Source organism: Phoenix dactylifera, chromosome 7 (genome assembly GCF_009389715.1).
Source record: "Phoenix dactylifera cultivar Barhee BC4 chromosome 7, palm_55x_up_171113_PBpolish2nd_filt_p, whole genome shotgun sequence".
Lineage (NCBI taxonomy): Eukaryota > Viridiplantae > Streptophyta > Magnoliopsida > Arecales > Arecaceae > Phoenix > Phoenix dactylifera.
In genome coordinates this window covers 9,225,978-9,241,725 of record NC_052398.1, presented here as the reverse complement: position 1 = coordinate 9,241,725, position 15,748 = coordinate 9,225,978, and the positions used below count along the sequence as shown (strand labels likewise).

The following is a 15,748-nucleotide window of genomic DNA, read 5'->3' as shown; positions in this document are numbered from 1 at the left end:
ACACATACATAAATTTGCTTGTGCGCATATAATATAGTGAGATACGTCTCTGTAGGCAATTTCATATCTGTCTTAGAATAGATAAAATCAAATTTTTATTGAAAACATCCATAAATTTCAATAAATCAGATATTTTGCATTGTCCCCTTTATCAAAAAAAAAAAAAGAAAAAAAAAAGACATTTTGCGTGGTCCACAGTCAAGTGATGATAAGCTCTGCAATATTTTGCTTGCAGTGCCCATCAAGGTTGAATTAATAAGTGTAGTTCCAAAACAGACTTCCGAGCGTCAACATTTTCCCATGGGCTACAAAGCCCCGCAATTCTTGACAGGGTAATGGAATTCAACAGACGCAAACGTCCCGAGATAAAAGAAAAGAGCAAATAGAACAAACTCAGAAATAGACTTTCTCCTCCAATTCTTGCTAGGAAAAGGAAAAGTCTCAGCTTTGACATTGCAAAATTTCTTCAATATTTCTGGTTGGAAGTAAGACCGGAGAGATTTAAAGCTAGGTAACTTTGTCACCTTATGGCCAGTCGCAAGATTTTTGGAAGCGTTCGCAGGGAATTCTTGCTTGCCACTTACGACGCCTGAGGAGGGAGATGTCAAACGAGCTGAGATATGCTCGGTAGGCTAAAGCGATTAAAGATGACTTCTGTGATGTGATTGAGTATTCCCAAAGTGATCATACTTTTCTTTTAAAAAAAAAAAGGTGACGTTTGGCAATGTGAAGATCTATGAAGAGATATTCCGCTATTCCTTTTCTTTCAACAACAATAAAAAAAAAATCTAACATCTGATTTGTAGAACTGATTTGATGATTTGTATTTACAAGAAAGTTTTTAATCGGATGAACATGGAAAAGGCCAACTAGATATCATTATTATGTTATTTAACAATGAGTATTGCTTCTGTGCCCTCTTGCCTCTAAGCCATCCAATATTTTGTATTGGACTAGATTAATAATTTAAATAGTATCATCACCAGCCAAGTGCTGCAATAGTGCAGTATCGGTATGGTATGATACGAAATTTTTTTAGCATATTGAATATTGGTACGCCAGCTATACCGAATACCGGTATCGAACCGGTATGGTATGATACCTCTCATGCTGTCCGATTTGGGCCAGTACAGTATTCCATGCCACTGGCTATCAATTTAAGCATTGATGATAAGTACCTGTTTAATAATAAATTCTCTAAAATCTAGGGTAGTTATGGTTAAAACTATATTCTAAAATAGTTCAACTGATGCTGTGCACAATATTAGTTTGTTCAGATTTCTATCTAACCGTCCATGCAATAGGAATCAGCATGACTCTTGTGGGAGTTGGCCAAATTTTTTGCACCTTGTGAATCCGTGGAAGAATGGGCAATGACTACATCATAGTAGCCCAAAGGTCTTCAATCTCCTTATCTCGACGCAAACAATTTTGTATGGTATAAGATAATTTGATAAATGTATTCTGAATTTTTTGATTTTTTTTTCTTTTCTCTTTATTCTCTTCAAGTAAAAAATAAATATATCTTTATTTAACTTCGGAGTAGCTATAACTTATGGAGAAGACTAATACATTTATGGAGCCTTGCTAAGACTAAGTTGGGGTAAGATATTAAAAGAGATAATGACCTATGCTTACTTTTATAGTTTAATAAGTAATGATCATTAGTTTAAATCATACCGCTACGTGTCGAGGAAAAATTGGATGCAGGTTTGCCCCTAAAGGTACCATTTGTTATAAGATAGAAGCCAAAGTAAGAAAAATTGATGATGTGCCACAATACACTTAATTTGATTGAATACTGCTTGGGTACCCTTACGGTATCTGAATGAGCACCAAATTAGGTTTTTGTGCGTAATATACGGAGCAAATCATTCGGGCTTTATTATCGATTTCGTCTTTCGATTCGTTAAAATATACTAAGATTTCTCTAATTTGATTTCAGGCTCTCTGATTGGAATTTAGACAGCTGTTTTGGACAATCCACTAATATGAGCACATTGAGATGTGACATCTTTTTTGGCCTAGTCTAGGTCGCCCTTTGCCTAATTATATTACAACTACTAGATATATACCCGTTATTGAAAGGACAGCTACAAAGTCTTGCAAGCAAAAGCTTGGACGCGTGCCACAAGAATAGACACCTTGCCATTTGTCCAATGCAAAGGTCATCCATGGTAGGCTGTGGATAAGTTAGGTGCACTAATTAACCGTCCATTCCCATGTATCTCTATATTAATGACATAGGGAGAAGGCTATATTGGAGCAAGGCGTTTACCTAATAAACAAGAAGTCGTTTGGTCACTGAAGTGATTGATTAATTACTCCAATTCAAAATTTTATATTAAGTTCACGTGTGGTTTGAATATTTAATAAAAATATAAAAACCTAATGTGCACAACTAACTATCTAACTTTAGCTTTATATGACTATATAATCCCATGGATTCTACAGCATGATGACATGTTACTGAATACAAGGACACATAACCTATAGAAGGGGACATATATACTTGACAAGTAAGCCAGCTTAAGTTTTAAATAAAATAAATAATGGAGGAAATGCAAAGGACCTTATTGTAGGAGGTTCTTTCTCAAGAATAGGTGCTTTTATTAGTGCTTGACCAGCATAAACTAACTTTTTCATTTGATTTGCTAGATCTACAAGGATTGTGTGAATTTCTTTTGGTTAGAAAGAACAAGGGAACAGAGCATCTGCATGATTGATGGATCTTGAAAGCATGAGCCCAGTCTTTTGGGGGACCACTTAGCCACTTAGGGTCAGGGACATAAGAGCTTAAGCCTAGTCTTTTAGGGGACCATTTGCTTTGATATTTTTTTATCCTGATTGCACATTCATTATCTATATGATCTAATAAATCGAGTGCCTCTATATCTTTAAATCGATAACAAAAAGAACAACAAAGCTATTAATTTCCATTTTGTTAATTATAGTGATCAATAAAATTATAGAATGTAAATGCTTCTACAAGAAATGCTGCAGTAGCTTGTAGCAAAAGTAACTCAAGCTAAATTTGAAAAATCTCCTTTAGTTACGCATTTCATCCATCATCATTCGTTACTTAAAAATCTCTCTCTCCCCCCCCTCTTTGTCTTTCACTCAAGCTAAATTTGAAAAATCTCTTCCTGCTACGCATTTCCTCCATCATCAATCGTTGCTTAAAATTTTTTCTCTCTCTCCCCCTCTGTCTTTCACTCAAATGCTTGTCTTGTCGCCGAAAGAAGCATGAAATATGCTTATCTTGTCTTTCACTCAAAGGCTTATCCTGTCCCCGGAATAGATATATGGTGGTGCTAAAATTGTTTTTTTTTTTTTTTAACTTTTTGAGAAGAGTAGCTCTAAATTTGTTGCTTTGTAAAACTAGAAATCTTTGCCTAAAAATCATCTAATTGTTAATTTTGCAAGCAAAATTCGGTTTTTCTTTACAAAATGATATATATTTAGAGATTTTTTTTTTTTGGCTATTGCTCCTAGCTCTAAGTATAGCGTCTCGATGTATATCTGTTGAACCTTTTATATATGCGTAATCTATATATATATATATATATATATATATATGCGTAATCCATATTTACACATATTTATTTAAATTGTTGTGCATTTTACATTTAAATCCGAGGAAATATCATCAAGGCCCCCCTAAGTGTCTATTGTTTTTCAAAAAAGAAAAAAAAGGGATACTTTTATACGAAATTCATTGGAAATTATAAAAGTAAGGTCCGGGACTATGAGAACAAATCACCATTTTTCTAGAAGAATCATGAAAAGCAAGCGTCAGAAGCCCAAACCAAAACATCAGAGCGGACCTTCCAAGCAGAAGGCTGCCTCGCCTGAACGCTCCACTCCTCTCCAATCAAAAAAAAGAGAGAGAGAAAAAAAAAACACTTCCCACTCCTCACTTCTCACGTGCGTCAAAAGGCGCCACCCATGCAGTCAAACAACCATAAAAGTCCAGCTCCGGTAGCTCGCGTAACACGTGTCCCAAGCCTCACAATTAGGACAACCCACTCCGCTTCCCGGTTAGAAGAGGCCACCTTCCTCCCCTAGAATATTTTGTCCACTGTTTTCCAGGACTCCTTTCCCTGCTCTCTCTCTCTCTCTCTCTCTCTCTCTCTCTCTCTCTCTTCTCCCCACCATTATCGCCACGCTATGATGATAGGGAAAGCAACAGCCGCCTTGTCTTGTACTCATCCTACATGACGAAAGCCTGAACCACTCACAGAAAGGCACGAACCAGGAAGCAGGGGGTAAGAGGAACGGAAACAGGATATTATTGGTGAAAGGGATCGTTTTTCTCAAGGAAAACGAGGGTCGTAGGCTTGTAGCAAGTGGAGGTAAGTGTTTCTTCTTCTTTTTCTTTTGTTTAACTGCTTTTTTTAACAGTTTTCAAAGCTACTGGATCCACTTGACTAAATGTGAAAAGAGAAGTTGAGAAAAAAAAAGGTCTTGTGTTTCCCCATTAGGAGTAGGAAACCACACCTCCCTTCGCTCTTATGGGTATTTTTTTTGGGGTTCAGTGGTGGAGATCTGAAAAAAGTGGTAGTTTGAGCGCTGGGTGGGTGGGATTTCCAGATTTCAGTCATAAAGCATAAAGGTACCTCTTTTATCTCAAGAACTTCGATTAGATTGGCGCGTGTTTTGGATTTCTGGTTTTTGTGGCTATGGCGTTTCTTGGGGAAATTTTGTGGATAAGAGGAAGAGGGCTTTTGCTTCTGGTGCGTTTCTTCAAACTCTCGTCTTTTTTGCTTCCTTCCTGTGCTTTGGATTTCTGGAAAAGTTGTGAGTTAAGTGTTGCTTTGAAAGAATTTGGGACTTTAGGAAAGTGGGAGAAGAAGGGTTCGCCCCCTAATTTGCTTATTGGGAGGAGTTTGTGGGTTATATCGCTGGCTAAAACCACTGATTCTTAGCTCTGAAGCTGGGTAACAGCGAGATGAATTAAGGGTTTCGATTGTTCACATCAATTCTTTTTCTTGTTCTTCTCTATATGGAAACGTATATTTTTTAGTCCCAGGTAACTGTTTCTGGGTTCCCATCCTTCACAAGTATATGGGATGTAGGAGCTCTGAATCTGCCCAACCAGTGATAGCTTTAGACGAAAACGTATTTCAGTGTTGAAACTGAGATTTTTTTTTTTTTCTTTCTGGCTGCAGTTTCTGGGCTGAGATGCTTGGCATGGGTAAAGTTATGAACTCGGAAGTTTGTTAAATAGAAGAGGGAAAGGAAGGGAAGTTCTTTTATCTGAGATCTCTTTAACTGTGGAGATGGAGAAACAGCAAAGCGTTCATCATGGGGCGTTGGAGAAATTGCAGAGCTTTCGTCTAGAAGCTATGGAGAAACAAAAGAGCTTTCGGATGGGGTCCATGGAGAAACAAAAGAGCTTCCGGTTGGGGTCCATGGATAAACAGCAGAGCTTCAAGGAGAGGAGGTACCGGGATAGCCCTGGGAAGCGAGGTGATACGCCATTGCATCTAGCTTCTAGAGCTGGCAACGTGGTGCATGTTCAGAGGATACTTTCTGATTGCAACGAGAGCCATTTAAAAGATTTGATTTCTAAGCAGAACCAGGATGGAGAGACGATGTTGTATGTTGCTGCAGAGAAGGGGCATGTTGAGGTTGTTCGCGAGATATTGAAGGTTTCAGACTTTCAGTCAGCTAGTACCATGGCTAATAACAGCTTTGATGCATTTCATATCGCTGCTAAGCAGGGCCACCTTGGTAAGCTATAGATCTCAGAGATGAACTGCATTTGCTGCTTTTCTATATTTATTTTAATGCATAATGTCAAAGTAAATGACAATTTATGGCCAATACCATAAAATATAGACTTTTGCCTTGTTATTAGCGCTATAACTTTAAAATGATTGAAATTGCTGACTCCTTTTTTTTTTTTATAAAAAAAAAAGAAGAATGATATATTGGTTAAGGTGGCCTGCACTTTTATATTTGATCAATCAATCTATGGATTATCGTAAATGATATGATATTATATTTGTTGTACCTTGACACCGAGCAGTGACTTTGCTGCTTAATTTTGTGTGCTTTCTGCTAGGTCACTTTCTATAGACCATTTCGGTGAATATATGGACATGATATTTCACAGTACTATGTAGATTTGATTAAGAATCCTCACTGAGTTAACCAGTAAGCTTTTTCTACAGTAACACTTGTTTCTTTGTAAGTTTTGAGTGAAATGTTGAGAGAGTGTGTGTGTTATTTAAATGTACTGCCTTATCAGGATATAAAATGCAGAGAGAGAGATTAAAGATTCGCTTGTGAAAAAGAACATATAAAAGGTACTGGCACAACATAGGAAGGAATTCCTGAACAAGATGTGGGCAGCCTAGAGGATGAACTGATGTGCTGCTTGAGGATGAATAGGGGGCACTTAGGCTATTTCTCCTATCAACATGGCATCAGCACATGGAAGGCTCTAAAGCAACCATGAGTCAGTGGTTCTAATTGAAGCATGCTGCAATTTTGTAAAAGTGGTGACAAGTCAATATTTGGAGCAAGATCAAATAGTTCCAAGGGAAGCTACCTTGGTCATTGTTGTTAACCACTGCTGCATTTCAAGAGAAGTGATTGGACATCTAAAAGAAGCTCTAATTTTTTGAAAGCAAAAAAAAATGAGTGAACCTCTAAAAATATGATACCAGGAACATCTATGTTTAGAAGGATTGGTTGTTGAAATATCCTGGCAACCTGATGATTTTATTTGAAGAAGTAGATTGGTATGCTTATAGAAAGAAAACAACAACTTTAGGTAATAAACTTGCCGAAATAACAAGCATAACCTGCTCCTCTTGCTTTGTAGGCTCTGTACTAAATAAATACAAAAATATTCATTCTACTATTCTTATCACTGGCTACCCAAAGCAACTTAGCTAGCAAAGTCGAGCTAGCTGGACCGTGTTCGAGCTCAGCTTGATTTCATATAAGGTCAGTTGAGCTTGACTCAAGCTCGGCTCATATACATAATTGGGCGAACTCAAAGCTCGGCTCACTATTCGAAAATAGAATCAACTCGCCTCTCTCACCACGGCTGTTGATCCACCCTCATTGACTCACTGAACCCAATATTACTATCATTGTTGTTGCCGACCTCCTATGGGTATCGAAAGTTGCGAAGGAAGTAGAGGATGGCGTAGGACGTGGAGGATGCTCAAGAAATTGTTGAACACTTGACTGGGGTTGAGTCCGTGTCCATGGGGTCGATGTGATCGTAACTGATGTTGGAGGGGGGAAGTTGTCATCGTGGACATAAGGGTGGAGTGGGTCGATGGGTGGAGACTCCGCCGCTGGCAATTGGAGCTGGAAGGGGTGGAGATGGAGGGAAGGGGCGATGGGTGTGGTTGGGCAGGGAGGAGAGAGGGGGGGGGGGGTAGTAGCCGCCAAGGGAGGGGGAGGAGGCGAAGGAGCTAGCAACAGGGGGGGTTGGTGGCGGCCCTTTGCAGATCTCTGGTCAATCAGGAAGGGGATGAGTTGGTGTTAGGGATCAAGCTTGTCGCTAGTAACGCTGGTGGTTGGTGGGTGGCTAGTGGGGGTTGTGGCTGGTGGGGGGACATGGAGGAGAGCTGGTGGTAGGTTGGCAGCAACGAGAGCCAGAGAGTAGGTGCCACGGTGATTGGTGATAACTAAGAAAGGGCAAGAGGGTGGCAACTAGGTGGGAGAGGGAGCATTTTTGGGCTTTCTTATCACCCACCATGTATCCTAACTGTTGGATTTTGGTTCAACGTGTGACTAAATAACTTTGTTACTTAGCCATTGGATTAGAATCCAATTATTAGTTATTTATCATTTATTAAATAAGTAAATATAATATATTAATATCTTAAAATATAATAGACATTATAATATACATTTGTTAATTTTGAGCTGGCTCACGAGCTGAAAACGATAAATCTCAGCCTAAACAAGCTTGAAAATCCAGCTCAAGCTTGGCTTGCTTGCTAAACGAGCAAGCTGAGCTTGAGCTGAATTCGAGGCCGAACAGAAGCCAGCCTACAAACAGATCTCCAGTTTGAGACCTATAACTGGATCTATTGCTTGTTGTATTCCACACAGTATTTGAAGTATGTGACTGTAAATTAAAATAACTTGTCACTTAATAGATTTATACATCCCCGCTTTCATGGAGGCCACATGCCCTTTTCCAGCTCTGGGTAGAGAGGGCTTCGACACTTAATAGCTTTCCACTTCCCATGAACCACATGACTGTGTCTAAAGCTCTGGAAGTTTCTTTCCATGGTTCCATCCGTTTTTTTTTTGGGAAAAAAAATATTGATTTACACTTCCTAAATGTTTAAATTTTAACTTTTAGATTTAAGGGCTGGCCGACCTTATGATTGTTTATGAATCTGTACTGTATTATGTTGATTGTGCTTGTACAGAATTTTGTAAAATTGATTCTCTTTTTGTTTGCTTGAATTCTGCAGAAATTTTGAAAGAGTTGTTGCAGTCTTTTCCCGCACTCGCTATGACTACAAATTTATTGAATTCTACAGCCTTGGACACTGCCGCCACTCAAGGCCATCTTGATGTTGTCAATCTTCTGCTAGAAACAGATGCTAACCTCACCAAGATAGCACGAAATAATGGAAAAACTGTTCTGCATTCAGCAGCTAGAATGGGCCATGTAGAAGTGGTAAAATCCCTTTTAAATAAGGACCCCAGTGTTGGTTTGAGGACAGATAAGAAGGGGCAGACAGCATTTCACATGGCTGTGAAAGGCCAAAATGTTGACATAGTACAAGAACTGCTGAAGCCTGATATTTCAATAATTCATTTGGAGGATAACAAGGGGAACAGACCATTGCATATTGCAACTAGGAAGGGCAATCTTGGGGTAAGCCACAATGTTGGCACATTGATTTATCTCACACTTATTTTTGCTTAGTGATGTGATGTACCTAGCTCTTTTGGCAATATATCTCTTGTTTATTTTCTAGTGCTTCGCTTTGTTAAACTAAACTGGAGTCCTCTTGTTTTACAACTTTTATGATTGAAATGCATTATTATCATTCACCAGTGGTAATATGTTCCTTCTAATGCAACTTCCCAAAATACGAATAGGATGGTTGCTTGCATGTGTTCACATAATTGCGAGGTATTTTTTAAGGCTAAAAGATTAATCACTTTTCTGAGTTATTCTCTCTGCTGATGTCGTGAACTATTCAGCTAGGTGGTTTGTGACCTGAAGATTTTCATGCAAACTTACTGCAATTTATATGCTAAGTGTTAAGTTTAATTTTGGTTGTTTTAGAGACACCTTGCTGATGACATGAACAAGTTGTTAAGTTTCTGGATGAAACTAGGGGTGTAAAATTTAGTTGTATCTTGCTTAAGCCTGAGTCTCATCAGCAAGTGAGCTAGTGTAAGGTTCACTTCATTTTGTCTCATTCATTTCAGTCCTATATGGAAGTATTTTTTTTCTTATTTGTCTTTCTGCTCTTTCAGTACAAGTCTGAAAGGAAACCTTTCAATAAGTTTCCTTTAAAAAGTTGTATTCAGATTTCCATATTGCGTAAATAATCTGGATAGTAATTCAATATATTCCAAGTGCTCTATTTATATAATGCATTTTATTAGATACTAATGTAGTGCCCAATGCTTGCTGTTAACTTAATGTGAACCTGTGAAAAATCTAAAAATAAGATTTGCCTTAGTGTGTTCATATGATTACAGCTATGCTTGGATTGGTGGGTGGCAATCTGATGCGCATCATTCAATGCATTTCTTTCAGTGGAATGGCATTATTAAGTAGCAATACCCTTGTCTCATGAATTGCGAATATCAGAACTCCTGGTCACAATTCCTAAATGCACAAGTATAATACCACAAATTTCTTTCACTTTCTAAGCAAACCTTGTAACCCTCATGGACATATTCCAAACATCCTATTTCACCTAGTGCTTTGGCTTCATGTTGCTTAACTTTCATAAGGAATCCTGATCCTGTCTTTATGTCATTCTTGTCAAGAAGAACTCTGATGTTTCTTTCATCATTTTTGACCAACTTTATTTTTTTAAAAAAAAATTGTAGCATGATACAAATTTAGGAAATTTTCTGTAGAGCACCAAGCTTCAAAGCAAAATGAATGTTGTTTGGTGAACCTGGTTACGATATTTTTATCAATTCAAAAAGAAAACTATTTTCTCAAATTCATCTGTGTAATAGCAAAAGGTCAGCTAACTCCCCCATAAGATATGTTATATCTAGCAAAGCTCATATGTACAACAAAATGTATGGCAAAAAGAGATGACTGACTGTTTTTGGAGTACAGTTTCTAGTAATAATTTTATGTGTATTTTTTTTTAAAAAAAATTTCAGCATAAGGCAGAGCGAAGCAACATTTGTCGGAGTCATCAACCCATGGCCTGGATTGATATCCTTTCTTCCATTCTAGGAAGGTGAAAGTGCTCTATATGATGCTTCAGTTTGCCCCTTTATAGAGCTGAAATGAAAATGTGGAGGATAGCTGCCTTTCTTGTTTTATTGGTCTTCCATTTTATGTAACTGTCACTAATCATCTTTTTGATAATCAAAAGAGGTCAAATAGTTGACCCTGCTATGTTTATTTAAGCCCTTAGTTTTATGAAAGTCCAATGCCATATAATCTGCATTGCCCTTGTCAAATCTGTTTGTGAGTTAGGATTCTTTAAGAGGTTCTTTTCTTTTCATTTAAGGTGTTGAGCATTGCATTCTTGAAAATCCTGAGCAGTGGAGAAGCCTTATTGCTGCTAATGTGTCAATAAATTCTGAGTCGGAGGAAAATGGGAAGCATGGGAAAGTGATGCTGCAGATGTATCGAGGTTTCTTTAACACCAGTAGAAGTGGCGTCAAAGAGGATAGAAAACTACAAATATTATACAGCTCTATTACTTTAAGGTACCTTCACAGGTACCTTAAAGTAACAGAAAAACGTGGCTTTGGAAAAAGAATGAACAAAACCAAGTAAGGAAGCTTGTTGCCCAATCTTTATAGATAGTTTAAGTTTCTCCTTTTTGAATACACTACAACTCGACCTCTTCCTAATCATGCTTTCATAAAGAAATAACTTTTACATAGGGTCCTGCTTTCATAAAGAAGTAACTTTGATGAGTGCTAGTTTCATGGGGGATCTTAGAGAGGCTTAGAGCAGCTGTATTGGATACTAAACGAGCAAAGCATTAACTAAAACTCTCAAACGAACTCATGTATGGTCATCTGAACTATTAACTTGTCTTATCATTAAGTAGAACTCTAGAATGAACTGACGTAATGAGTTAGTAATTTTTCTTCAATCATGAAGGACCCTCGTGCTTGGACCCATAAAATAAACTTCTATGTAACTTAGAACTAATACTGGAAATAGGAGCTGTCAAACACCCATATGATCAGCAGCTCACATTACCTTATAGTTTGACCTGTCTGAACTTCCTGACTATAAGATTCAGAAAAATCTCAAAGTACGATAAGATCTGCCAGTCCTTGTAATCTTGGTCCTCTTCCATCGGTCCTCATGGGCTATAGACAGACATCTCAGCTTGAGTTAGAAATGTTGCAAATGTTGATCGCAATTTTGTGACATTTACATGCTCGAAAAGTTGTTTGGCCAGTTAGTGGGAAATTGATGGTATTGAGATGAAAAATATAGACTTTTCAGTAAACCTGAGAAAACTCTCAGCAGACTCTACCTTAAAAGGATCTTGCATGATCCAGTGATTGCTCTCATAGTATTGTTTCCATATGATTCCCTTCTTTTGGATCAATATTGTTAGAAAATTGTCTTGTATTACTTTCTTCAGTGAATTCTGCAACTTTCAACATATTAACTTAATTTCCCACTTTCTTGTCTGTACCACCTCCTTAATGAATTAAACATATTTCAGAAACCAAGTGTAATGGCATCATTTATCAGGTGAAACTTACTGATCAAATATTTGAAAGCCAGATGCTCAAAGAAATTCATTCAATCATACACTGGTTTCTTTGCATTGGACCTGTTTCTTTTTCTTGTTAAAAGGAGAGCTTTGCTGTACGTTTTTCATAGACATTGCTGATTATCAAAATATCTACCTTTCTTGTTATTTCTGAATTTGCAGTCTTTAACTTATGAAAGTTGGAGAGAAATACCAATGATTGGAGAGAAATACCAATGACCTAGCAATGCCCTTTTGTGTAGCCTGATGATAGTTTTCTGTTTTGACTGGTTAGGTCCTCGACCTGTGTGGCATGAATGCCTCTCTCTCTCTCTCGCTCCTTGTTCTGCCTCCCTCTTCTGTTCTTTTGCTCCTTTATTTTTCTTTTTCCTTCTGTTTGCACCATATCCCGCGTGCATGCCATAATTGGGCCGACGGACTGTCTTAGCGAAGATTAACTAAGTGATGGTTGAGTGGCCAAATGAGCCCAAGAAATTGATTTGATTCAATGACGGGTCGGCCCTGGCTTAAGCTAATGAATATATTTGTGATGAGTGGAAAAATCCTGTCACCAGGAGTTCAAAAGCTTAGACAATTGGAAAATAAGGCAAAAATGGGTTGGTGGGGTGTAACCACCCATGATGTGTAACTGTCGGGAAGTGGAAAAGGAGAGTGTGGTGATATAAAAGAAAACTTGTAAAAGAGAACAAACGATCCTTTCCAGAACAATAGAATCTGTTCATATCTTTTATCCTTTATCCTTTGTTGCTTTGCTTTAGTTTCACAGTAGTTTTATAGTAGTTTTAGGCAGTATTTCATTTTTCTCAAAAGTCCTTGAAGCTTCAAGGCACCCAAATCCGATCCCATCTTATTCAAATTCCGGCCACAGGCTGGTAGCAATGCGGTGCAAGCCTATCACTTGACCATTAACTTGCTATCCTGCTTTTGGCCTGAAAATTAGGGAAACACCTTTATCTTCTTTTATAACTCTTATCAATTTGTCCAACAGTTATTTCTCAAAAAGAAAAAAAACAATCTGTCCAACATTTTCTTCTTCCTTCCCTTGTTTCCCTTTTAATATTTTCTTTTTCTATTGCAACAATATGCATGAATACTAAACTCCCAGCCTCAACCTAATTTGAATCCCAAACCAGCGACTTACCGTGCATGCATATCTACTCTCCTAAGATGAGGGAAACAAACCAGAAGTATGAAGTTTTTGTTCGTTGCAGTATATCTCACCACCACTAAACAGTGATTAGACCCTAACAGGGGATCCGTAATGAAATGGAATCCAATATGCTAGCCTTTAACAAATTCCTCAAGATTTTAGTTGCCTGAGGTGGGAGCAGGTGAAGGAGTAGATTCAGGTGACAGAGAAGTGAATCTGTCAATAGGAAATGCTTAGGAAGTGGGTGCAGAGATGAGTTTCGGTACTTCACTCTTAAGTGGAAGTTTCCTTATAGTAAGATATGGATCAACAACTATTTTCTTCGCTGAGTATTCATTTGTTGGTGCTGATCATATATATCAAACGGGTAATCAGTTAGACCAGGATGTTCCTCTAAGTGATTAAGTAGCACAAAGCTGGTGTTGCCAGAATGTGTAACCTGTGATGCTTATGGAGTTTGTAGAAAAATAAGTAATCCTAAAGCTATATAGAATAAGGTATTGTTCTTGGTTTGGTCTATTTGAGGCTGGTCTTGGGTCTTCCACTTTTTGTTCTACTTGCTTGTTCACATCTCAACCTTTTCACTCTGGACTGATCAGGAAGGCTATCTCCAGAATGAGCAGGGTTTTCAATCAAACTCCAAAACTATTATTTACTGTGGCATGTACTCAAATAATTCTGCTTCTGCTGAAGTGAGACAATCAATGAAGAATTTACAAAGCTGATTGGGAATGGTTGATAAATGACTGATTATTCTTATTATTATGGATCTTTTTTTTCTTCTAAATTCTATGGATCATATTAAGAAGCAGTGATATATATATTATTAGTTTCATGGTGCAGTTTCATCTGTAACTATTCTTCTCTAGGACTTAGTTGTGTTAATTGATTGTTCCTGAGCTTTGCTTCATATTTCTCCCGTCTCTTGCTGATATCTAATAAAATCTCCTCATCATTGCAGATAGTGCAGGCCTTATTATCAGTTGAGGGGATTGATGTCAATGCAATCAATAGAGCTGGCGAGACTGCTCTTGGCATTGCAGAGAAATGCTGTAATGAACAGATATCTGCGATTCTAAGAGAGTTTGGTGCTGTGACCTCAAAGGAACAAGCAAATCCACTGAACCCCGCAAAGCAACTAAAGCAAACTGTCAGTGACATAAAACATGATGTCCAATCTCAACTCCGACAAACCCATCAGACTGAAATGAGGGTTCAGAAGATCAAGAAGAGACTTCAGAAGCTACACATTGGAGGTCTCAACAATGCCATAAATTCCAACACTGTGGTTGCGGTTCTTATTGCCACTGTGGCCTTTGCAGCCATATTCACCGTGCCTGGCCAGTTTGTTGATACTTCCACAAAAGGATACACCCTTGGACAAGCTTACGTGGCAAAGAAAGCAGCATTCATCATCTTTTTGGTCTTCGACTCATTGGCCCTCTTCATCTCTCTTGCAGTGGTTGTTGTTCAGACTTCATTAATAGTTGTCGAGCAGAAGGCCAAGAAAATGATGGTGTTTGTGATGAACAAGCTGATGTGGCTAGCATGTCTCTTTATATCAGCTTCCTTCATCTCACTGACATATGTTGTGGTGGGCCACGACTGGTGGCTTGCCTGGTCCACCATGGCAATTGGTGCCTCTATCATGCTGACCACCCTGGGGTCTATGTGCTACTTCATCATTGTTCACCGGTTCGAAGAAAAAACCTTGAGGAACATAAGGAGGGCCTCTGCGAGTAGGTCACACTCATGGTCTCTGTCTGTGGCGTCAGACTCGGAGATATTGAATAGTGAATATAAGAAGCTTTATGCAATTTAGAATGGATTAGTTCATATATTACGGTGTCTGCACTTCAGGAGCTCTGTCAGAGTCTCCATCAAGTTTTCTACACCCTTGTATATATGATGCACAACCCTGAAAGATTCATCATAGGCATTTTACCAGGGTGTTGGCTAGAATGGATTCAGGCCTTAACACACAACCTTCGTTAGTTTGAAGCTCACTGTTGCTTGGTGAAATAAAGGACGTATCTTCCAAAGTTATAACATGAGTTGAAATTAATATTCAAGAAGGTTACTTGGTTGGTGTTATGGAAGAAATCCATTCAATATCACCCAGAACTTTTGGCCTTTGTGCTGCTTAAATGTAATATATTTTCGACAGTGGAGCTCTTGGGCTAAAATTACACCTTTTTCTTGCCTTGATAAGTTTTCCAGTGTTATAGGTGAGCAGCACATATCATACTTCTAAAGATCTCTGTTTGTACATGAGCTAGAGCTCCAGCCTGCAACTGGTTTTGGTGGATCCTGAAGAGTTTTGAAATCTGATATCTGGCATATCTTTGGGTTAGATTGAGCTCGACAAGCACTAATTGCTAGAGGGAAAAGCTTATTGCATTCACGGTTGGCTGTTAGATTTTTCCTTTTATTTTCTTCCCCATATTTCGTCTGCTCCGAGGAATTTAACTTCTTCAGATGAAATGCCTTTCGATATTCTAGTAAGCTGTAAATATATGTGTCAGAGCTGCAACTGAATTATTGGCGAGCTGGAAAGTTTGGTTACCCTTGAGTTCCTGGGCGGCATGGTAGAGTGATAAAAGCCAGGAACTTGCAAGTAATGGGGATGCCTGGAATGCAGTTTTGCCATTAATCC

General features: G+C 38.3%; 1 protein-coding gene across 4 annotated transcripts; it reads left to right on the top strand.

Moving 5' to 3' along the window:
- The first annotated feature begins 4,146 nt into the window (after window positions 1–4,146).
- Window positions 4,147–15,400, top strand: LOC103719680 (ankyrin repeat-containing protein At5g02620-like). Of its 4 annotated transcripts, none has more exons than XM_008809038.4 (4): window positions 4,147–4,355; window positions 5,172–5,736; window positions 8,457–8,866; window positions 14,054–15,400. In XM_008809038.4, exons 2-4 carry the CDS (start codon window positions 5,283–5,285, stop codon window positions 14,912–14,914), a joined length of 1,725 nt encoding a protein of 574 aa, XP_008807260.2. In that variant the 5' UTR covers window positions 4,147–4,355; window positions 5,172–5,282; the 3' UTR covers window positions 14,915–15,400. The 4 variants fall into 4 exon arrangements, with proteins under 4 accessions (XP_008807260.2, XP_008807259.2, XP_008807258.2 ...); XM_008809037.4 differs by lacking the exon at window positions 4,147–4,355 and adding an exon at window positions 4,440–4,615; XM_008809036.4 differs by lacking the exon at window positions 4,147–4,355 and adding an exon at window positions 4,440–5,032.
- The last annotated feature ends 348 nt before the right edge of the window (window positions 15,401–15,748 follow it).

What these genes read in the sequence shown, in the direction of transcription:
- LOC103719680 (XM_008809038.4), top strand. Translation starts at nt 5,283, where the DNA reads ATGGAGAAACAGCAAAGCGTTCATCATGGGGCGTTGGAGAAATTGCAG. An exon ending in TGCTAAGCAGGGCCACCTTG is followed by an intron (nt 5,737 to 8,456) that starts GTAAGCTATAGA and finishes TGAATTCTGCAG; the next exon opens with AAATTTTGAAAGAGTTGTTG. An exon ending in CTAGGAAGGGCAATCTTGGG is followed by an intron (nt 8,867 to 14,053) that starts GTAAGCCACAAT and finishes TCATCATTGCAG; the next exon opens with ATAGTGCAGGCCTTATTATC.